At 40.3% G+C, this 22,374-nt stretch overlaps 1 protein-coding gene across 1 annotated transcript in view; it reads right to left on the minus strand.

The window, feature by feature from the left end:
• LOC119646192 (endoplasmic reticulum metallopeptidase 1-like) overlaps positions 1–20,879 on the minus strand; it is a 38,760-nt gene extending 17,881 nt beyond the window's left edge. The window contains exons 1-7 of the mRNA XM_038046575.1: positions 20,644–20,879; positions 13,589–14,268; positions 13,449–13,533; positions 3,154–3,274; positions 2,925–3,079; positions 2,457–2,843; positions 2,218–2,398 (exon numbers count right to left, since the gene is read on the minus strand). Of these exons, the coding sequence (XP_037902503.1) occupies positions 2,218–2,398; positions 2,457–2,843; positions 2,925–3,079; positions 3,154–3,274; positions 13,449–13,533; positions 13,589–14,268 (1,609 nt within the window). The 5' untranslated portion in view covers positions 20,644–20,879. The remainder of the gene's footprint in view (positions 1–2,217; positions 2,399–2,456; positions 2,844–2,924; positions 3,080–3,153; positions 3,275–13,448; positions 13,534–13,588; positions 14,269–20,643) is intronic.
• Positions 20,880–22,374: the final 1,495 nt, after the last annotated feature.

Below are 22,374 nucleotides of genomic sequence, written 5' to 3' on the forward strand. Positions count from 1 at the left end.
TTTGCACAAGTTGCCCGAGATCATTTTTGCTATTAGATGCTAGGAAAACATCATCTGCATAAAGCAGTGTATAGGGCATCGGACGTTGATTCACGGTTCTTTCAACGATTTCGCGAATACGGTTGTCAAGAATGCGTTAATGGTATGGGAAACTAACTGGATCGGACGGTGATTTAAACATTCTGCTGGACTACCTTTCTTTTTCCATATTTTAACTGTGGTACATCCTTGCCAGTCAGATGGTGTTCTACCTTTCTAAATAACCCGATTAAGAATTCACTGAGCCACAGTGTTGGGTCCCAGCTCTTCGCTTTCCAGAGCTTAGATGTGATGTCGTCAGGTCCTGTTGCTTTTCCGGATATGATTTCTGTTGATTAACAGGTGTTGATTAACAGGTGGAATTGCTCTGAATGTCGGCAATGATTATGAAAGTGGAGGATGAACAAATTCTTCAGTTGAAATCTTGAAATATTCTCGTCATCTATACGTTGCTGTTCCACGATCGATAAGCAAAGTACCGGTCTTGTCATTAACGCAACAGATGGGTTCGATAACTTGTGTGCATTCGTGTCGGCTTTTGGCAACTCGATGCAGATCTCTCTTACTATCTCAGTGCCAGTTTTCGTAAAGATTTTTGTAATGGACTGGTCGGGTGCAGCAATCGCTTTCTTTGCTTCAATGTGGGCATTCTTGTAAATTTACCAATTGGTCAGAAACTTGTGGCCGTCTGCCTTTTCGCCCACATGATCAATGATGATATATTCACGAAAGTTATGTTTAGGGTTTGGTTGAAAATATCTTTTTGCTAGCTTTGCCTGGGTTTGTTTTATGTGACGTTAGATATTTTAACGGGTTTTTAACATTTTTTCGGCAAAATAAATGCAATCTAATCAATCTTTTTATGTTATTGACGGGTGTCTAGCATTATAATATAAAACTTTGAATTAATGAATTTAATAATCGTTTGTATTTGTAACCATAAAGGTCAAAGTGGGCTTGTCTAAAGAAAGGTGGATTGTTAATGGGAAGTATATTTCCATTGGTGTTGATTAAAAACTAAAAATTCAAATGTTTTCTTATTCTGTATTTGTTTTGTCTATCGTCCGTACTACGGTTAAATCTTTAAAAATCGCGTCTATTTTTCATCGAAAATTCAGAATAAAAATGGGAAATTATGAACGAGGATACAAATCCGTGTTTCGGACCAGACCTACTGATATGAAGAATAATATGTAGAACTTTCGACTCAGTAGGTTCAAGAGAATTTTAACTGTGTTTCCTACCAGAGGTTTCGAGAAAAACGCGTCTAAAGTTTCCGTTTTGTATGTATATCTCCTCCATTTGCTGTAACTCGGTAAATACTTTGAATTTCGGTTTAATTTTCTGTAGCATACTTCCAATATATTGTATTTCCAAAGTATATATAAAAAAAAAAGTCGATTCCTGAAAACCGTCACAAAGGAAACTCCCATTAAGGGGGAACCACATTAGGAGGTTTTTAGAATCGACTTACTTTATTGCATAAGGCGCTAGCCTAGCAATCCCAGAATACGATGCAGAATTTCAAAGCGAAATTCGTGGCCTTTTAGATTTCATAATGGTAGAAGCGAACGATTATCGAATACAGGCCTGGGGCCACCGCCCAGGAGGTAGGCGATTTACGTCTTCATATCCGAAAAGGGATTTTCCCAACATTTTTTTTCAGACAAGTTTTTTTTTTTAAAACGGCGTTTTTCACATTTTCTAGCTCAAAAAGTAATAAATCGACCATTATGAAATTTGGGGTATAATTCTTTACGAAATTACCACGAATATGAACCAAAATTTGAGATGAAATGGTATTTTTAAGGGTGCCTTTTTAGCGTAATTGTTAAAAAATGCCGAAAATCGAAGTGTTTTTTGAACTCCTGTGAAATTTTTGATTTTGATTGTTTTCAGCTACAATAAAGTGCATACTTTTGGAAAATAACCTAGTAATGTAAATTTAAAAGCTTTTGCGTTTCAAATAAAAGCTGTTGGCCCGCAGTTGGAGAACTCTAGTTACGACCTTCAGTAGAATATTGTCGCATAACTCTTTTATTTTTAGCTTAAACTTTTTAGAATATAATCATTGAATTCCTAATAATTCCTCCCAAGAAAAAAAAAATCTCGAGAAAATATGCGAAAGAAGACCTTCTAATGTGGTTTCTCCATTAATATCTGATTAGCAATACTTACGCCTCAAATACCATTTGGTGATAAGATTGAGCATTTGCGCTAGGGTGTAGAATAACACACATTGTGATACAAAGAATGCTGTCCGGAATGATAATCCTGTCAAAACAACAATTACCAAGATCAGCATTATACAATGCGAGTGCAGGAATAACGTGATACGGAATCGAATCGGCAAGGAGTTCTGCAATACACACAAAAGGCTAATTATGCCATATTTTCCAATACGCTGGCTTTCTTACAAATCTTTTTCCTCCCATGAAAAGGGCAGGGAATATCGCCATTATGAATATGAATGGAATGAAGTATAATCCGAAAATCATCCACGGTTGCGAGAACCATGAGAGCGAGTAACCAATAATATCCACGAAAAACGCCATGAATATAACGACCCCTATCGAAATGACAAGGGAGCCTAGTTGAATGCAAAATGAAATTCCGAACTGTATCAGGATTTCAGGAGCAGAAATAGCTGCGGTTCGCTGCATAAGCCAAACTGACAATGCAATCGTTACTAGCGCTGCTACGCTGATAATCATGTTCACGATGATCCCTGTCGTTTCGGAGTAGTTTACCAGGAAAAGTCCAAATACATCGAAAAATACAGCTTTTCCCTCAGAGCGTTCACCCTAGGAAATATATGAAACATTAGAAAAGGATTCAGGTCCATAAAAATGTCGATATTATGCAGATGATAATATTGTACTTACGGATTTCTCTTCGATTTCATCAGCATTGGCCATCGCACGTACTATTCCCAGAACATTATCCCCCGTGTGTTGGTAAGTACCGTCTTCGATCATATCAATATCATCATAGCGCGTGTGATAAACGTAATCGTTATAAGCGTACGCTAAATCGAGGCCTTTGAACGAGTATTTGGTTATTTTATTTTCCGAAATTCTTTTAAATATTATAGCGCAAGTAAAGGCTATTTACCTGGAATCTTTCCATAATCGCGGAATATCCTGAAATCCGTATCAGATGGTATAATATCCCTCTCGAATATTTCCTCTCCGATAACGGATGCATAAGGAAATTTGGCACCATTTGCATAACACTGAAAGGCAAGAATATGGTATTTATTATACAATAAGTTACTGAAGGATAGACTAGAATTGTATTAAATGGTTAGGAGTCTTTGTAGCTATGAGGCGTTAAGATTTAGATTAGATAGTGACAGATTTTTTCTCATCCGAAGACACGTAAATTATGGATTTCCTATAGGTAACATCCCTTAGAAGTAACTCCAGTGGCAGTAAAAAGAACGTGCTCAAAGTGTATAAAGATGTTTCCGTTGAAAGGCGAAAGTATTTTTAATCTTTGTTATATGTTATATATGATCTTGTGTAATTTCAATTTTTGAAAAAAGTTGTAATTTTCTTAATTTATTGTTGATTTATTGTGTTGTTAGAAAACCATTACCTGAGAAGTTGAAGTTCTTCAGCGTTAAAGCGGTACAAAAAGCTCTAGTCAGATAGTAGTTGTTAAGAAGTTCAGCATCTCGCAGTCCGATTCCATAAAACGAACCCCATTGCAAGAAATATGGATAGCGAACACCCGAGGAAATCAACTGAGACTCAGAACCGTCTGCATGTTCATACTGTATGAAAAGATGCGTTAAAAATAACGTCCTCATGGCTCAGGTTAAGACGACAACTCGTGGGAGTTGGGAGTCACGACAGGTATGCCTAGAAATATTTCGCAGTGGACAAAGAAATTTGTTTTTTAAGACTTATTTATGTTACATTATGTTGTCGTACGTCAAGGTTTGCAGAACTAAAACTCGAAATCCATCAACATCAGAAAAAACTGTTACGCAAGATTATGATTTGCGAAAGAGTACATTAAAGGGAGTGGCGAAGGCTGCACCGCCGTATTTTTTAGTTTGGTTAATCAAAATTCATGCTTTTTTCAATAGAAGGTACTCGTTATGCTGGACTATCTTTTAGAAAACATGAGGACCTCAAACATTAAGGACAGGCGGTCAAATATGGAGGTGGAATTATATGATGGGGGGCCTTGTTTTTAAGGTTTTGTGTAAACACAAAACCTTATTAAAATCGGTTTACTGTCTGTCCGTCACACGCATTTTTCTCGGAGACGGTTGTAGCGATTGACACCAAATTTGATAGAAAGGTGAGAACTGTGAACGCTCATGCATACAGTTAGTTACATCCTTTTACGTCGAACTTAAGGGGGGGGGGTCCCCATACATGGAAAAGAGGGTGTACATTTTTTTTCATCAAATATTGCCATGTGGGGTATCAAATTAAAGGTTTAGTTAGTACTTTTCGAAACCAGTTTTAGTTTTGACATTTGTTTGAAAGGTTGGATTTTGGATTTTGCTACACGACAATAATCCGAAATTTTCAGTTCGAATGGCAGAGAGTTAGTATCTTTTTACACAATACGGACATGCAAACAGCTCTAGGTCTTAGTAGATTTCCTCGGATATTCGCTACTCTTCTTTCTTACAGCGGGGTTCGTGTTATGGAATTAAACTGTGAGATCTGAATTCTATAGCAACTACTCTCTAACTAGAACATTTTGTACCACTTGCCCGAGAAGTTGAAGCTCTTTATCGTGCTTCAACTTCTCGGGCAATTGTTTTATAACAATACAATAAATTAACAATAAGCTAAGAAAATTATTTTGAGCCCGTTTTTTTTTCAATAAATGAACCATAAATTGGAAAATTTATTTGGAGCACGTTTTTTCCTCACAAAAATTTCCCTCCAAGTTCTCCCACATTGAAAAGATCGTATTTTGATAATGGTTCAGTCAGTAACTTAGTGACATAGTTGATTCACTTTATTCGCCGTTTGTCGTAGAGTCAAGGAAAATATTGACACTGCACGTTACAAGAAGTAGTATCTATCAAAAGAGGACAAATGATAGTTTCGGAATGCGATAGTAGTGGACTGCAGGATAGAGTGATGCGGAATATAGTCCTTTGGGAGGCATTCAATCATGTCAATATGTGACTCTCCGGGAGTCAAGCCTCTCGTCTACCAAAACCGTCGGTAGGTAGTGATAGCCACACCCTGCATAAGTTGACCTCACTATTGACAAAACGCTACGGATCGAGACTGAGGCGCCGAAAACACCTCCCCCAATCCGTCCCCATTGGATAGTTTGCAACTGGGGGTAACTGATTGCATTCGAACGGAGCCTGACTGATATTTAGTCACCTCAATGAGTAAGCTTGGCCCTTTCCATACTACGGGGGCTATGGAACGGTGGATGTTCAAAACACCATATTCGAAGGATTCACAACTTGTATAAAAGATAGAAACAAGTCGAAAACTGGAGGCTTGGCGCTTCAGGTATGAAAGGTTTTATTTGCTTTTTAGGTAAGTGTACTTGAGTGCAGAACTATCCCATTTGTATGTAGCCCTTAATATACATGTACATATGTTTAGCATGTGAAACTATTCACTGCACTGTGATATTGATATTTAGTACTTTAGGTTGCAGTACATTTACACGAAAAAGGCAATGTTGAGCCACTGTAACTCTCATGATTTACACCATACCACAAATTTAGGATATATAGTAATTGTACAATTTTGATCAAACTAAGCGATATCGTGTTTCATATTTTACTCTACTTTATTCCATTTTTGAGGTTAAAATTGATTCGATGACTGTCCGTGCGTTTGTCTAGCTATCCGTCGGTCACATCCGATTTATTCGGAAACGGCTAGAGGTCATAAAATTTGGTGAGAATATATGACCCCTTTACATGCAACTAGTGGCATCATTTTGCGGTGGGATTAAGGGGGCTCCCTATATATGCGAAAGGCGGGTGTACATTTGCTTCACAATATAATCAAGTAGAGTATCAGGCCGATTAGTACTTTTCGAAAATGATCCCATTTCTAATATTGGGCAAGGACTCAAAATGTGCGCACCAAAAAGCAAAACAGGCTTGGTTCTCAGTATCTATTTAATGGAACAACCTCTGATGAAAGATAAAGCTAATAACAGCATTCTACTATATTTTAGAAATTTACCCGAAAACTCCCCTTAAGTTTGTTCTAGAAGAAATTTGGCATCAGTATTAGTGATGGTATAGGAGGCAAGTTGGAATGCAATTCTCCAAGATATGTGTGATGTCAATATCATATAGAGTGAACTCACATCAAACGTCATCTGAATGGCCACCGCACTAATTTGAGTAGCAATTTGCTCCGCTCCGCTCTTCAGTAGATGGTGAGTTCAGGACCACTCACCTGCAAACCTGGCCCTTTCGACCAATAATTCATACCCTTCTCGAGTTTTGAATTAAACAAAAATAGAGCAAAATGACACCTGCAGCCGGTTTCGGTCACGCTGCTCCTTAGGCTGGAGCCGTGAAGTAGCATTTGGTGAGATCAAGCCGCAAACATTTTTTGCGAGTAGTGTTCCATACAGAGGGATATATATCTACGTTAATACCAGTGGTATTCAACTTATATATGTACATATATATGCTTTATTGCATGCAGTAAAGTGAACATATTCAGATGTGTGCTATCAATTCAATCAAAATAACAACCGAGAACAGCTACAACGCTGAAATCCGCGCACGGTTGTTGGCAGCCAACAGAGCCTATTTCAGCTTACAAAAACTGGTCCGCTCGAAACGTCTCATTATAGGGTCCAAGATCTTAGTGTACAAGACAATGATCTTGCCAGCCCTCATGTATTCCTCGGAGACTTGGTTTCTTGGCAAGAAGAATTGCGAACTCTTAGTCGCGATTAAGAGAAGAATGCTCCGAAAAATGTTTGGCCCCCTACATGAGGATGGACAATTGCGTAGTCTATATAACGACGAAATCTATGATCATATCACAACCATCAGGTTGTGAATAAAATCCGAGAAGGTGCGAAGGGCAAGGTTCATCTGCTTTGCAGAACCCCCTTCCCGGGGGTCCAGCCCTATGGCGGAAGGCGAGAGCATTCTGCCTGATACTCCAACGACAACATAAAGTGAAATTGAATTGAGAACTATTATATTAAAAACGTAAGCTTGGAAGCCAGAGTAAGATGGGCAGTGAAAACCAAGGAAGTCAGCCACAGTAGATTGTATTTTCGCAGCGTATCTGAGAATTACATGGCGTGAATTTTCTGTAAAATTAAACCTTATTAAAATCGGTTTACTGTCTGCTTGTTTGTCTGTCTGTCCGTCTTTATTAGAGGGAAGTTGGGAACTGTGAACGCTCACGCATACAGTGAATTACATCATTCTAGGTCAAACTTAAGGGGGGTCCCCATATATGCAAAAGGGGGGTGAACATTTTTTTTCACCAACTGAAAGGTCTCGATTAGTACTTTCCGATGCCGGTTTTAGTTTTGACATCTGTTGAAAAGGTGTGGAGGGCGGGGGGCTGAAAGTGATCATTTCTTTCATGGATTCATTCTCAGAAACAGCCCAACCGAAAAATCTGAGCACACCAAGAACACTGGCGCAGAGAAGCCTCAATTTGATGTTAGTTTTGAGATAATTACATTTCCATTTGGATCAAACAATGAAAACAGATTTAGTGTCTTTAATGCGTCGGCAACATCATGTTTGATGCTGTCGCCTCAAAACCGAAGACGACCGAAGAATGATTGACACCTTCGATATTCTGTTCATTAGTGTAGATAAGAAGAGCACGATGAACAGTCAGAGACATATCTCCCAAAACAGGGGGAACTTGACCGAACGTTATACAATTCAGATTTACCGTGAAGAGCTTCTTCTATGTTTTTAGCTGCTTATAAGAGTGAATAAAAAGCCTACCATTAGCGTCGTGTACAGGACCATCGAAAGGATTTCAATCACCTCCGTACCCTTTCGTGATGCAGTATACTAAATCGTTGCTATTTGCCATAGCCTATGCTTCAGTGGCCATCGCAGTGGTGCAATTCCTTTTGTCACGTTGCATACCACGTTGAACTTCTCAGCTTTTTACGTTGACTGATCCACCTTTACGTTTTCGCAGCCTACTACCTTTTGTGACGTTCATTTAGGACGTGGGCGACAACTTCATTTGCACCAGAGGCAAGGACACTTTTGATGGCGGATCAGTGCCTATCAATATTTTCAGGCGGGTTGTTTAAGGTTTGTGTCATTTGCGTAGTAGCAAAGTTTCCGCCACTGGATACAGTCTGATTGCAGAGAGCAGTGACATGCAAATGAAGGTAAACAACCATGATGGTCCCTTTCGAGGCCGATGTCAGGGCTTATCTTGTTATTCACATTTAGAAGACACCTGGTGGAACTAATTAGATGTTGCCGGTCAGTCGTAACTCTACCGACCTTTTACCTGTGTTGCAGGCCTTGTGTTCGTGACCGATCATCCTTGTTGTTATGGTCACTAAGAATATGCTTCGACACATGCTCGTATTAGCGATTGTGATGCTCCTTAACCTGGACTGGAACCTTGCTCTCAGGTCAAGATAGCGGGTCTTGCAGTAATCGACAGCAGCATTCAGGCACCGGATTCGCCTCTGCTACCACATGGTTTCCGAGCAAAAGTGCAATTGTGTAAGAGGGAGGGGTATTCTTCACAGCTCCCATCATCCACTTCGCTTAAAGGAACAATTTTCCAGCAGTTCAAAAATATTCTTCTTTTAATCGGGAATGAAAAGTTCAGCGTTTTAAGATTTTTTGAGAAACAAAAGCTTATTAAAATCGGTTCAATTTCTGTTCTGACTGTCTATCCTTTTTTATGGAAGATTAAAATCTTAAAAAGCTACCGCTGATTCCTGGCAGACGGTTAAGTGAGACTTTTACTGAATGAAACTACCTTCTCAAAGGGATCGCCGTATAATATTACGTTACAGGGCTGGATCAGTATTTAACTGCTATTCCTGATGGTGATCATCTCACTGTTTATCTTTCTTTTAAACTCCTTCCCCTGCTGTAGTATTCCGTGGAAATTCTTCAATGCTTCTTTCGCCATTTTCCACAATAAATCGAACTCAACCTATTCTCCATGATACTTTCCCCTGATAAGCGGATATCGACGAATGACGATCGTTCGTGAATCCGTAGGGCTTCAGTCGGCAAGATATCGATAGGAATGCTGATATCGTTCAGTTATTGCAGTATGCTCGGAGTTTAATATGTCGGTACGGCGCTGCTATTTTTCTTCCATTGTTGATCTCAGTACGGTTGCCCGTACATGTGCATTGTACAATAACACCGAAGTAACCACGCTTGAAATGAGTTATAGACGGCTATGGTTTGGGCCTTCCACAGTCGGCAGCATTCTAGCAATCAAGAAGCAAATGTAAGATGCCTTTATAGTTGAATATTGCAGGTGTTAGTTGAAGTTCAACTTTTGATCGAAGATCACCCCCAGATATATGAGAGTAGGGTGGAAACGTACAATTTGGTCTCCGACTTTAATCTTCATAAACGTACTCTTCCTGCACTTAGTGAGCAGCGTTAACTTTGTGTTGTGTTCCAACGTTTTCAAACCTTGACGTCATCAACGTGGCTTGCTACGACTGTAATACCAATACCATGCGCGAATCCAATGGTGGTGATCCGCCAGTGAGATGCAACGTTAGCACTCCGTTATACATTATATTCTACAACAAAGGACCGAGCACTGCTTCATGTGGTGGTCCCTAGGTTGTTTCAATATTCTTTAGGGCCTCCATCCAAGTTGCTCCAAAGTCGCCTTTCTATTACAAACTGCAGAACCATACGTTTAAGGTACGTCGCGGTACCCATCATGGCCAGCCTTAATAACTTCTTTTCACCTAGCCGAGTTAAAGGCGTTTTTTTAGCTTAAGGATTATTATGGCATAACATTTGTTTCCTTTAATAGTTGATTTCTGTTTCCAGAATCTAAACTGCCTCCATGAATGGCATTTAAGAGCCTCATTGGCCTATACGACGAAGGTTCGCCTAGTGATTTGTTCGGTTTCGGGATGAGTATTACTCATCGTTTTTTCCATTGTGCTCTGCTCTTTCAAGCATGCAGTAAAGATTTGTGGGAAAGGTTTTGGTGTTATCCATACTGCCAGTTTGACATGTTCGATATGCCATCTTAACCGGGAGCCTCCTTCACTTTGATGTTTTGTTTGCTTCCAATACCTCCTCGTGGTATTAATTATTTCGTTCAGCGACTTGTGATAGGTAATTGGTGGTCAACATTTTGCCCCGATTGATATCATAACTTTTTTGTATGAACCACCCCAAGGATCAGAGTCATCTTTCCTGCAGAGCTGCTCGAAGTGCATGGTTTTGCTCTCCGCGATAGCGGTTTACGGTTTATTTCTGACAATCTTGTAAAGGTGGCCTGTTTCTCCGGCGTTTACACCGCCTTCTGGCATTTAAGCATACTTTACTATATTCATTGATTTCAGCATTCTACCAGTAATTTAGTCTCTATGTTAGTGATCCCGTTCATCACAAGCTATCTGCATCCGTCCCAGAATCTGTGTAGCCATATCCATTACATTCACTGACAATTTATACCTTGTAGCAATATCCCCGAGAATATTTCTTCGTCGAGGTTTTCGAAATCTATCTTGCGCCTGGAGTTCTGCACTACTTTCATCTAACGGGGCATCCCATTTAGAAAATTATCGCCTGAGGTGCCTATGCGTGTAGTGCTCGCTAACATGCCATTGGATATGCTTACTTAGGGTATCAGTGACGAATGTAATGTCTATTATAGAACCCATTTCTCCTTTTCGAAATGTTCAGGCACGAGAAAGCCCGTAGAAGTATGAGCGCTCTTGCATTTGTTTCAGCCCAGGCATTGAAATCGCCCGCCCTAATTTTGGAATATGCGGGTTTGCATCTCGGAACAATCTTAAGATCATCGGTTTGTACTCATCTCGTGTAAAGCTTGGGACAGCGTAACAACTTGAAATTCCCCGCTATTTTAGCTCAAGTAAATTCATTTTCCTCATTTTTATAAGCCCAAATCGTAGCTTAAGTTTATCTATACAAGGTTTGTTGGCGATTTTAGAACAGTGTGTAGATATCTTTAATGATTTTCGCTATGGACGCGCAGATCAAATAGTCTAATCAAACAAATTTGGATAGAGGAATAAGGGGAATGTGGAAAATTGCAAGGTATAATATTTTAATGCAATGTAATGTATAATGTCTGATTAATGTCCAGCCGATCCCACAGCACTATCATTGCCACTCGAATTCCCTTGATCTCTTCCAAGGACCACCTAAGGAAATCAGGTTCGCTTAGTTCTTAACACTTTGTATGTAAAATTCTTTAGTTAATTAGCGTTGCGATCATCATATTCACGTAACACTCTCAACGATCTCAGTCTTGATTTACTCACGAACAGCAGAAACTGTTGTCACGAAATTTGCGAGAACGTGTGGTCTGTGAATCCCTTTACAGATAGCAAGTCGCGCCATTTTCTGTTGAGTTTAAGAGCTGCTCCCCACATATCCGAAAGGGGGTGGACAATTTTTTTTCCACAATTGAATTTGCCACGACAATGCAGACGTGGTTCATGCTTCCGATGTGCCGCCACAAATGCTTGAGTGTCGTACCGTTCACATATTTGTCACACGTGTTTGGTTCATTCGGCCAGGATTCAGCTGGCAACTCTGTACCAACCAGATTCATATCGTGTTACTATTTAGCGCTGATGCCTCTGCTTTATTGTTGGAACAGATTTGAATGGGGTGCCCCGCCATGTTTGCCGCAAACATTCTTCTTTTCCAAATAAAATGACATATATTTCGGCCTGCAATATGGACGCCGTTTTCCGAGAGGACGAGTCAGTTCCACAATCCGGTCTTCCGAGAACACCTCTGAGACCAACTACGACAGAGTAAGCTATTTCAAAAGCAAATCTGGAAACCATACGACCGACTGGTGGCAGAGCCATCTGATGTTTAAGGAATTTCCGGGTGGACACATGAGCTTTTCGAGCGCCGATGGTATCAAGTTTATAAACGTCCTTACCTAGTATTAGTTTCATATCCAAATGAATGGCAGGCAGATTTAGGATAACTTTGAGTGCCACAGTAAACGTTCCTGCTATAAGCAAAGTCTAGATGTTTAGTTCAGAGATAAGATACGCTTCTAATCACTTGACAGTTTGTATCCGCTAGATTTCCGCCCCATGATAAGGTCCGTAAAGTTTAGCTGTCCAACCTAACATTTCTAGTGAACGCAAATAGTCCAGTTTTTCTAGTGTTCAACGTGGGTCCGTTATGGGGGCATCAACTGAAGATTATCAGCAAAGCTATGTTTAAACAATCACATAATATGTCCGCAAACTAGCCGATAATTATTGCTGCTAGACCTTCGTAAATACTTACGCAAAAACCTTTCTCCCGTTTAGGAGCTATAGTAGAGGAGAGATAGTCTTATAGCTTGTGGGGCTTTTAAAACCACCACGCACGTATTAGCGTACAATATGTTAAAATATCGGAAGTTTAAGCCGCTAGTTTCCCTACCAACAGCTTGAATGGGTAAGCATAAGGTTTATAAATGCCCTGCAGCAAATGATCCGAAGGCTGATTAATGCAATTGCTGCATTATAATGCCGCAAATTTATTTGCATCGTTGGTACTTTCGTCAACAAAGTTTAGTGGTAACGCTTTACGGCTTTACGGTTTATCCCTACCTAAAGCTTGATACCTTCTGATATTGTAGTTCTTTCGGTTTCTTCCTGAGCTGTTCGCACCGTTCATTATCATAATCTAATGGATTGGTGTTGTCATGCAAGACCCATTCATAGGCATAATAGCCCTGGCTGCAAATGAAGATTTAGCCGTAGCCTGCAGAGCCTTATTCGCTACCATTTGAGTTAGTGAGTGTAGATCGCTAGGGGATCACCGATTTGCCTTTAGTCGCAGATGTTCCGGGCGATAATTTCCATTGGGAATTGGTTGGGGTTTGTTTCTTTGATTACATCTATTGGAGGATTAAGAACAAGCGGATATTTTTTTTCTTTATCCTTTCTCATGTTTATACGCGGGGTCGCCTTGGTTAAAAATACACGAATGAAGCTGGAAAAGCTGCAGGGCTCGTCGACTTTACAACTGAACAACTGAAGGGCCGAAATCGACCGTTGTGACTATGTCAGTTATTTAGGAGAGGCACGCTTCTACGGAATAGATTTTTCTGAACTAACATTGGTGGCGAATTTTTTAGCACGAATGCTGAAGTTTACTCCAGTTTTCTAAATATTTGTTTACGAGATATCCTTGGTTTGGAAGTAAGAAAGCTAAAAGTTGAAACTTGAACAATACTTACATCTACGAGCCATGGACTGTTCGGTCCAGTCTGGAACAAAATTTCTTTTCCACCAGTACCGGTTGCATCTAAGTTAAGGAATGCGCTGAAATCAAAAGATATTTGATGAAAATTGCAATTGTTACTGGGTTTAAACTTACGCTACATCAGAAGCCCATTTGTGTTGAGTGATGAACGCATGTGAACCTTGTAAGCCATTCTCTTCTGCACCGTTAAACAGGAAAACAATTGGGTGTCGCACAACACTTGGTGCATTTGTCAATATCCTGAGAACTTCTAGCATTGCAACAACCATTGAACCGTCATCACCAGCACCAGGACTATCTGGTACTGTGTCGAAATGGGAGTTCACTAAAACGCTTTTCGTATATTTTGTACCCTTTGGCGTGATCTTAACTATCACATTTTGAATATTGTCGTAGATGTTTATAAACTTTTCCCTCACGAACCCTCCGGATGCCTTTTGCAAATCAATTTCGATGTCGTAAAGGCCATTCGAATCTGCTTCAATTTGGGCTAACCTTTTCATCAGATATTGGACAGTTGTTTGTTCATTAGCAGCACTTCCCACTACCTTCGGTCCAATGTCGACGAATTCTTGGAGATCTTCCTTCGCCCGGGATGCAATGAAGCTTCCATTTCTTGACCTATCATTTATCGGATCTGGTAGTTTATAGAATGCTATGAATGTGAGACCAATTATTAAGCTAATGGCCAAGACAATTGGAATTGCCCACCACCAGGCTAGCTTTTCATCGGAATCGACTGAATGGCCTTTTTTGCCCTTTGGTTCATGATGAAGCTGATAGAAGGATTTCATCTGAAAAGTAGTTTATAATTGCCCATTAATGAAGCTACGATATTTGTTGTATGAAATTTCACCTAAATTTTAAGGGTTAAGTCGTGATTCAAAATATATAATAATTTTGGTAGTAATGCAGAGCGCATATGTTCCTTGAAAATGTAGTGGTACAAATAAGTTCATGCAATTCTGCTTTCCTTCCTCCTTCAAGGATGCTCAAAACTAAAGTAGTTAGTTCTCTAGATACATATTTCTACCTGATCCGTATCAATCACTGAATGGGAATAATTTCTTCGCCTTTTCGTCAACTTATTGTTGTACTCAATATTGACAGCAGACATGGTTGACAAATCAAATGTTACTTCTATTCATAGGCATATATGACATTGAAAACTTATACGGCGATAGCTATCATTGTGTGTCTATGTACATATCAAGCATGTTTAGATTTGTGAAAATATGTTGATTTTTTGCCGAGTCTGATTTAACTTCATCTGGATCGCTTTATTATTGCCAAAATGTTTATGAATCTACCACAACTAAATGCAAATATTAATGACTTCAATAATTATCATCATAATAATTTTCCGCGTCGCTTCATTAAAGGCAGCACCATTGGCTGATTGTTCACGGTACCTTTCTCTAGCTGTTGTGGTGATAGTGATATTGACATTTAGTGCTAAGAGCAATGGTGATCACCGAGACAATTATGGAAGAGGCGAGAGAGTCGTTGGCCAATTGTCTTTCTTTCATGAAAAATAAAGTTTTCAGCCAGGTCTCTGAAATCATTACCAGCAATTTGAGTACTGACTGGAATGAATAAATCGAATAATGCCTACAAGTTATGCAACTATTTTTCCAGAAAATCTGTACAGGTATTTTCCGTATCCGCCATGTCTCATGAGAAACTACGATAAGCACGGCCTCTGTTTTGTCAACTGCGAGTACAAGGACTGCATTTTTCCAGCCACTTGTTTTATAGCAGTGATTGTTTCGGATGAATACAACACCACCACCATTAGGTTACAATTGGCCGAGTTGCTAGTACTACCCTTTCTGGCCATTGCTTTTACGGACAAGCCTGAGTTGTACGGAAGCCGAATAGTCGCTCTGATAAACCTCTCAGAGTTTCTATAACAGGGAACAATCTGTTACAAATTAATAGTGCCGGCATTTTCCACTTAGTGACCAATAAACATATAGGTCTATACAAGGATGTTGACCTATAGGTTTACCAGCTTTAAGGGGGTCATCCTGTGTGAGGGCAGTTTTTTTCGCTTTTTTTAGAAATTTTTAGTGAAGAACTGGATAAAGATACAAATACATACAAAAATACACCTCAACGGCCAAACAAATTATACAAAGTCAACAAGGATATAATTCTTTAGTGCATTGCTTATTTTCGCTTTTTTCGCTGAGCTATCCAACATGCCAAAAATAATGGTAGGATGTGATGTTAACGCCCAACAATTATGCTCGGGAAGTTCCAATATCAATGCGAGAGAAAACAAACTGCAGATTCTCAATTTGGGTAATAGGTTCATATTATTCAACGGGGTCAAGCGAAAAGTTATAAAAATCAAGTGGCGTCACTTAACAATACGGTCATTGTTGTAGAGTGGAGAGTATCAAGCGATGTCACGCTTACGGAACGCAAGTGCCTTGATTTGGTAATGAACATAGATTCCCCTTTTTGGAAATGGAAAAACGGGGGTCAACGGCTATCATAGAGATGCCTCTGCGGAGAGACAAACTCTCTGGAGGCGTCCTCAAAGTTTAAGCGATCCTTATCAAAGAAGGTAACCAGAAGCTGGGTTATCTACGTTTACACAGCGGAAGGTACACAGAAAGCGATGACGAAACGGCAAACTATTTGCTTCAAGTCCACTTCGCAGGCAACATTTAAATCTCATCTCGGGGCCGACAATTGCATATAACCCTCAACTGAGAGATTATAATTTACCCTGCAAAGTAATACCATCGCAGGTCCAAATAACATACATATTACATACATATATATACATATTTCCAATAAATACCGGGCATGCCTAGCGCTTATATTCCAATTAGTTGGCGTGATTTAAAGGTTATATTCATTCCCAAAGTAGGGAAAGCCACCTACACGGGCACAAAAACTTCCGACTGATCAATCTAACGTCTTTTCCACTAAAAGGACTGGAAAGAGTAGCAGATCGGTTCATAAGGGATTCATATATTCCTAAGTGGCCATTTCACTATACGCAACGTGCCTACCAGGAAGGCAAATCCCCGGAAGCAACACTCCATGAACTTATGGCAAAAATTGAAAAGGCGATGCTCGAAAAAGAATATGCCTTAGGCGTATTCATCAACATCGGGGGTGCCTTCAATTGTGCCTCATTTGCGGCAATTTGTGATGCAGCAAGACACGGAAGCGATCCGTTGTAAATCTGATCACATGCTGGAGTGAGGCAAGGTGCCAAGTCTAAAAGGAGCTCTAGCAGAATGCCGAGGAGTTAGCTCGGATGGGCGACGAAGGTATTTGAATGGGAAATGTTTTCCGCGGCACTCAAGCCCAGCGTAAACCTGGATTATACGGCCAGACAAAAAGTCACCCAAATCACCGGATGGGCGATGGAAGCATGCTATGCTATTATGCGCAATAGGCAACCGGAATATTGGTGGAAAAATAATATCGAAAATTTTCGAGCAACATGTTTGCTAGCAGAGGTTCAGAGAAAAGACGGTGGCGAGAGAAGACACAGGCTACACGGCTGCTTTGAGGAACCCATTCGAAGGAGTACGAAAAACTGCTTCAAACAGCTGCGACCCACGCCATCTGAAGGAGATTGTTATCACTCTGTTTCGTCACCATGAAAACACCGAAAGACAAATGGTTGTCCGGCTCAACCTCCAGTAACTGCGGAGGAGCTACCAGAAATACGAGGTAGAATCGACCTCAGGTTTGGATGGCATCCCTAATAAAGTTTTTAAGCTGGCAGTGAATACTAGACCCGACCTTTTCGCAAAAACGTTCGAGTGGAAAAAGCAAAAGTTAATTTTGCTTCCTAACCCCAATAAGCGACCTGGACACCTAACATCATATTGTCTGATATGACTGTTGGATACAGTGTGGAAGATGATGCAAAAAGGGTCATCTACAATAGATTCCTACTCATCGTCGCAAGCAATAATGACCTGTCAGAGCACGAGTATGGTTTTCCTGGTACCCACTCTAGGGTGAATGCAATAGGCAATTTTCGTAAATCTGTTTCTGGTGACTGCTGCGCCGTGTTAGCATTGGATGTCAAAAATGCCAATTGGAACAGAATTAAAGGGGCGTCGGTAACATAGGTGCTCCCGAGAATTTAGTGAATCATGTTGAAAATTACCTCTTAGAGAGGACTCTCTGCTATTGAAACAGATAAGAGTTCCAGGGAATATATTGTCAGGGGGTACCGCAGGGCTCGGTACTGGGTTCCCTGTTGTGGAATGTCATGGATATTGGGGTGCTTCACGTTCTAGAGGGGACTAAGATTGTCGGCATTGCAGATGATTGAGCTTTGGTTGTTACAGTAAAGTACCCACAGAGCATGTGGAGGTCTACGTGACAGAAACAGTGAGAGCGGTAAAGTTCTGGCTAGAAAGAGCTGGGTTGATCTTGGCAGACGGGAACAAGGGAGCGGTCTTAATAAGAACCCGTATAAAAAAGAACACTGTCAAAGTGGAACACCTGGGGGTGATAATTGACACGAAACTGAGCTTTAGAGAAAACCTAGAGTATGCATGACAGAAGGCATCCAATGCCACTTCGAAAACACTATCGGGGGTTACTTTTAGCCGGAGTAGTGCAAATCATTATGCTTTACTCGTCACGTGCGTGGGCAGAAGCGCCTGCAAACTGTACTGCAAACAGTACTGCTGGTGGCGAACATTCGACATTCTAGTGAAAGAAATGAGTATGCTGTCCCATGCAGGACGCAATGAGGGCACACAACGGCAAGGTCAGTGTCGAACGATCTCTGGCAACGCAGATGAGGCGAGTCTACGAAAAGTTGGTGGATGCACAGGCTCATTCCCAACGTTTGGGTGCGGCTTAAGTGGAACATGGAGAGGCTAACTACTACATTACTCAGTTCCTTAAAGGAGACGGTAGTTGCTGTAGGCAGTATCTGCATCGCTTTTCGGTAGGATGATTCGCCAGATTGTCCTAGATGCAGTGGCATCCCGGAGAATCCAAAGCATGTGAAGTGCTGCTGCCCAATGTTTGCAATGGGGAAGGAAATGTGAATCAAGCTTTGGGCAGAAACATGAAGTCTGAGAATTTAGTTCCGGAGATGATAAGCTCGAAGGGGTTTTCTCCGTAATCGTAAAAATACAGCAGCAGGAGAAAAGAAAGCTGAAAAGACCAGAAGGACGAGTAGCCAAAGACAAATCTACTCCGCAAAGTAATACGTACGCTGGGGGAAAAAGAGGGTGGTTTTCAGTCAAAGCGAATCCCACGCGGGCTGTATTTCGTGCGAATTTTTCTTTCTAAGATTTTTCACCTCCGTGTTCATGCAAAAAAAGCTCTCTTAGGGTGTGGAAGATCAATATGAAATGGGAAATTTCGCTTTACTATAACTTCGTTGATTGTGGTAGGATTTCCATAAAATTATTATAGATATCTGAGTGGGCACGCGGGCTAGATACCTATGGATGTGTTGATCAGAAAGTGAAAAGGGCAGTGGACAGTTCACATTAAGAGGAGGCGGCAACCACTTTGCTGGTGTGAGAGTGGTTTACTCTAAGAATATATGGCACAGAACAGTGCAGGAAGAGTGGAAGCTTCATGGCAAGACCTGTAGTGGAGCGAAAGTGTGGTTTATGCGTGATGATCCATCAAGGAGGCAATGGTAGCCATAAGCATAGATTGAAGTTATTAGTATTAAATTACAAAACTTCCAATAAGGCAGTATGTTTGACAGGAGGGAGGCTGAAAAGTGGGTTGACGGCTACTATCTCTATGGGCGACATATTCGTAAATGGATTTCTGCTCTATTGGTTGTGGCTTTTCCCAAAAGGCGAGATTTTGCAATAATATCTACCAATCGCTGTTCTTACAAGTCTGTAGTACCAGTATCCCTTTATAGTAGTAGTAGTTCAAACTCGGGTAGTGATAAGTTCGTGTAGATGAGATTAGTTAGAAGAAAAAGACTAGGCAAATGCTTATGGTAGTTTTCCGACTTTTCTTTGTAAAGAAATTACACAAATTTTATTTAACATCCAGTTATGACGATTTTATCAAGAGTATTATTTTTAGAAGTTCACAATCCACAAACCGTAGCCGAAAATATTGCATATCTAAGTTTCTCCTGAAGGTCGTATAGTCGCCAATGATATTATGATTTATAACTCTTTTCTGATAATTCAGCCCGTTGAGGTAGGGGGTCTATGTTATATATATTAGCTTATAAAATGTTATATAGCCCCCATTCCTTAGATAAGAGTAGTCCAGAGGCCAAGTGAGAAAGTGATCTCGGAGTGATTGTTGGTAACAAATGATAAAATTTAATATTTTGCTATCGTTTTTATTAATCGAGTCTGGGAGATAAGAACCACAATGACGTCTGGTATTTGGCGAAAATCTCAAACTTTTTGATGAGGATAATTCTTAAATATACTTTCATCTGCATATACAGATCAATGGTGAGATCGCTTATTAATAAACCAATTTGCCTTTGATGAAGCTCTTCACTTGATGTTAACTTCATTGAAGGGGCGGCGGAGGTATTTAGTCCAGGAATTCACCTCGATTCGGAAAAGCTAAACAAAATGTGTTTACAAATGAAACTGCTTACATGCAACAAATCGTTGTGGAAATCTGCATTGCAGTCAATTTAATTATTTAATAAAAATGTCCAAGTCAGCATGTTGTCGTTAATTTAAACATTCATATTTCAACAGTAATTTTAACAAATTATGCGAATTCACTTGTGGCCTACATTGTTGGAAGCTTGGGTGATGATTTTGTTTGCATAAATCACTGATAAGCGAAACACGGATAATTGCAGTTGGATTGCTCATCACCTGCTGAACATCACGCCTGGGAAATGTTTACAAAGATACTAGCGGGAAAAAATTATTTCCCAGTTTGTTTATCACTTGATCATGCACATAAGTACGCGGGCTTGGTTGTAGATGGAGATATGTATCTCAATCTGCTTGTGATATATCCAGAGTACAGGCTGAGTGCACAGACTGATGACACGAGACCCTAATTTTGGAACATCACTTGGAACCGAACGCAGAGATCAAACTACCGATGCAGATCATGCACAAACTTAATGATTATGTGTGGTTGTAACGACTCTAATTTAGTAATAATACTTATTGCATGGCAATAACGAGCATGAGATCGAATGCAACACTTACGGTTAGGAGGGTGAATTCCGGCTGAAAGTACAATAAGCACGACGCGACAATAACACCACCGTCCCACAACCGCGTCGTCTAATTTAAATTCGAAAACTGCTGGTTTCTACGGGACGCGGTCAGATACTGAGTCTACTGTTCACATAAGCGGGTACGCAAGTATGGACTGCATACGCTAAGATTTCTGCTTTGGATTGATTATGTATGTGGAGCAATGTGGTCGTCACAAATCCTGGGCTGATATGCTTTATCAGAGACGAACCCAGCGGTGTCGATTACCAGGTCCACATCTTACTAAGCGACAAGGAAAGATTGAGATATTGAGATAATCCGTATCTTGGAGTAAATGGGGTCCAATAGGCCTCAAATCAATTTGTAATTTATAGTGGGATGATTGGAGCACTGGGCAAATTTGATCAAACTTAATAAGGTGTAATGTCGGGAATCTTATAGAGCCCCTTGGAAATCTTCCAGAAAATCATCAACCATCCAACTGCGCATAGTATTTACTGTGCAATGATCAACTTATTTTCTTCGATAGAGGGAATTTCTGTGGTCAGGTTCCATTTTTTTCTAAAGCAACTGCTGGAGCTTGAGCTCAACTTCGGCTAGAGCTCAGAATCATCAACATGACACATATGGGTACGTACATATGTACATATATGTGCACAGAGATGAGGGTGCTAGATCTTGGAGCTGATAGAATTAACTGATCGGTTGATGTTCCAGACCATTAAAGCTAAGATCTGAATTCGTAACGAAAATCGAATGGCTGGAATGGTTGCGATTTCAATAGATTAATTGAATTAATTTATTGCGTGAAATCGTAGTAAAGTGTTTTTGTGTTTATGTAGTCAGCGAGTGAAGCAGTATCTCAAGTGATGGTATTATTTAATTGAAATTAGATACTACACTGCAAGCTAATTGACTTAAGTCGTTGTCTAGCGGTATAATATAATATTATGGCTTTTATAACTACAATCTTGTACTAATCTCCTAAAAATAATATGAAATACAAATAAAGTGGACATGATTGTTGAAGCTGGGACTGAATTCAGTAAGGAACTTTGTGCTCATTCGGCTGCACACTTGATTGCTTTCCATTTGTTTTTTAAAAAATGGTTGGAAGTGTGTCATGTAATAAAAATTCAGAGATTACAAAGTTCGATAATTACTTTGAGGGCGCCGCTTAACCTCTTTCATTCTTCAACTAATCTCAGAGATTGGAACATAACATCTTCCGGTCTTCGAGTATTGCGGCACATTCAGGATGGTCGGGCAGTCCAATATGAAGCAATGTAAATATTTCTTATAACCACCGTGTCCTGTAGGGAATTAGGTCAGGTGGTAATTTTCCGTTTTTCCGCTTTACCAACCGCTCAGTAAAAGGGATCAGTGTATGAATCCTGATGTTCTTTCCGGAATTATCCAACCATCGTTGCCAAATTCTGTATAGCTCCTTCTGAGTATTTTTTCGAAAATCCGTACTCACTTCGGACGCATTCGTGTTTCTCCACTGGTAGAGGCAGTCTTATTGCCTGATGGAATGATCCCCGCGGTCACATAAATCACCTCAATTGATGCCATTCTATAAGACTTTGAACCATTTTACCATTATGCCCACTAAAGCTGTGGCTGATGTTATGGCGTCGCAAGAGATGTGTTGGATAGGGATCGTTTTCCAGGAAAAGAGCCACTATAGTGGCCACCCAGTAAACCATGTGCTCGCAG

This window comes from Hermetia illucens, chromosome 1 (genome assembly GCF_905115235.1).
Source record: "Hermetia illucens chromosome 1, iHerIll2.2.curated.20191125, whole genome shotgun sequence".
NCBI lineage: Eukaryota > Metazoa > Arthropoda > Insecta > Diptera > Stratiomyidae > Hermetia > Hermetia illucens.